We start from the raw sequence: 1,250 nt of genomic DNA on the forward strand, positions 1-1,250 counted from the left end.
GCATACCCCACAGGTGGTGTGGAAAATGCAAGAACAAATATAAATGGAATAATTTTCGAAATTATAAAATTGTTATTGGTATTTTCCATCTCAAAGGCGATCATTAATTTGAACGTTATTTAAGCTGCCTTTACAAGGTCGATTTTTGTCGTTTAACTAAAATCTACCCGTGTAAATTGCTATTCAACCGTAAAATGTAAGCGCTTTGGCTGGTCGATATCTCAGTCAATTTTCCAATCGACAGAAATCGACCAGTGTAATTTTTTAATTTTCTTTTTTTTTATGGGCGCCTTTTGAAGATGTGCCACATTATATTGTCGCCTTAAAAAAAAAAAAAAAAAAAACAATTTCTTCAAGCCATCTTGCGTAGCAGTTTGTTGATCTTTTGCTCACGGCTACCGAAATCCCCAACCTCAACGTAGTGATTAGCCTTCCTGCGCCAGCCTCGGGTTGATGTGTTGAGCTTGAATGGCATCAGGAAGTTGGAGGCTTTCTTGAAGTGGATTCCAACAGTGAATATTTCGTGCGCCAAATAATCAACGCACTGAATTCCGTGCGCTTTGCGCAATTTGCGTTCGATCACAAAGCTGTCAGAGATTGGGACACGTTGATGGTTGTGCTTGATAATTCCCCGTTTGTACAACAATTCACGAACTGATTTAAGATTTGGATAACCCCATATAGGATTCGGCATACGTAGCGTATTAATGGTTGCCTTCTTCAATTTGATGAACAAACCGTGGGTAATGTGGCGAAAACGGAACAACAGTAAAACTTTACGCACTTTTGGTGTAACTTTGTTGATACCGCGGATACGGATCACAAAAGCCAATTTGTATTTTTTAGGCACGTAGAATTGGCCGCGTTTTTTCCATCACGGAGTTTTCTTGTTTGATATTTCTCAGCATGCACCAAGTTTTCACATTTAAGGAGTGTAATCGCAGCAGAGCGCTTTAGTTTACGTTTGATCAGGGTAGCAATTTGCTGACCTGCTTCTTGATGAACTTCAGCTTTGCTTGCGGTTTCTTACCGGCCGTGATGGCAGTCATCTTAACTTGTTACTTAGCACACTGAGAAGGCGAAAAAAAGTTCACCAAATGTTTGGAGCACATCGTAAATGAGCCACTATTAAAATATTTAAATACTTTTTAATACATAGATATGCTGCAACTAGGCACTTACTTTCCCAAATTCCATCCTGTTTATCGGCATAATTTTCCAAATATGCCTGCTACTTCATTACTAATAAC

At 39.0% G+C, this 1,250-nt stretch overlaps 1 protein-coding gene across 1 annotated transcript; it reads right to left on the minus strand.

The window, feature by feature from the left end:
* Window positions 1–352: 352 nt before the first annotated feature.
* Window positions 353–868, minus strand: LOC108364748 (60S ribosomal protein L7-like; the record flags this gene model as incomplete). The annotated part of the gene is made up of 1 exon (XM_017618559.1): window positions 353–868. A coding segment is annotated over one exon (516 nt), but the record flags the coding sequence as incomplete, so codon positions are not given.
* Between the last annotated feature and the right edge of the window lie 382 nt (window positions 869–1,250).

Source organism: Rhagoletis zephyria, unplaced genomic scaffold, assembly GCF_001687245.7.
Source record: "Rhagoletis zephyria isolate East Lansing unplaced genomic scaffold, Rhagoletis_zephyria_1.1 Rzeph_scaffold_01660, whole genome shotgun sequence".
NCBI classification, from domain to species: domain Eukaryota; kingdom Metazoa; phylum Arthropoda; class Insecta; order Diptera; family Tephritidae; genus Rhagoletis; species Rhagoletis zephyria.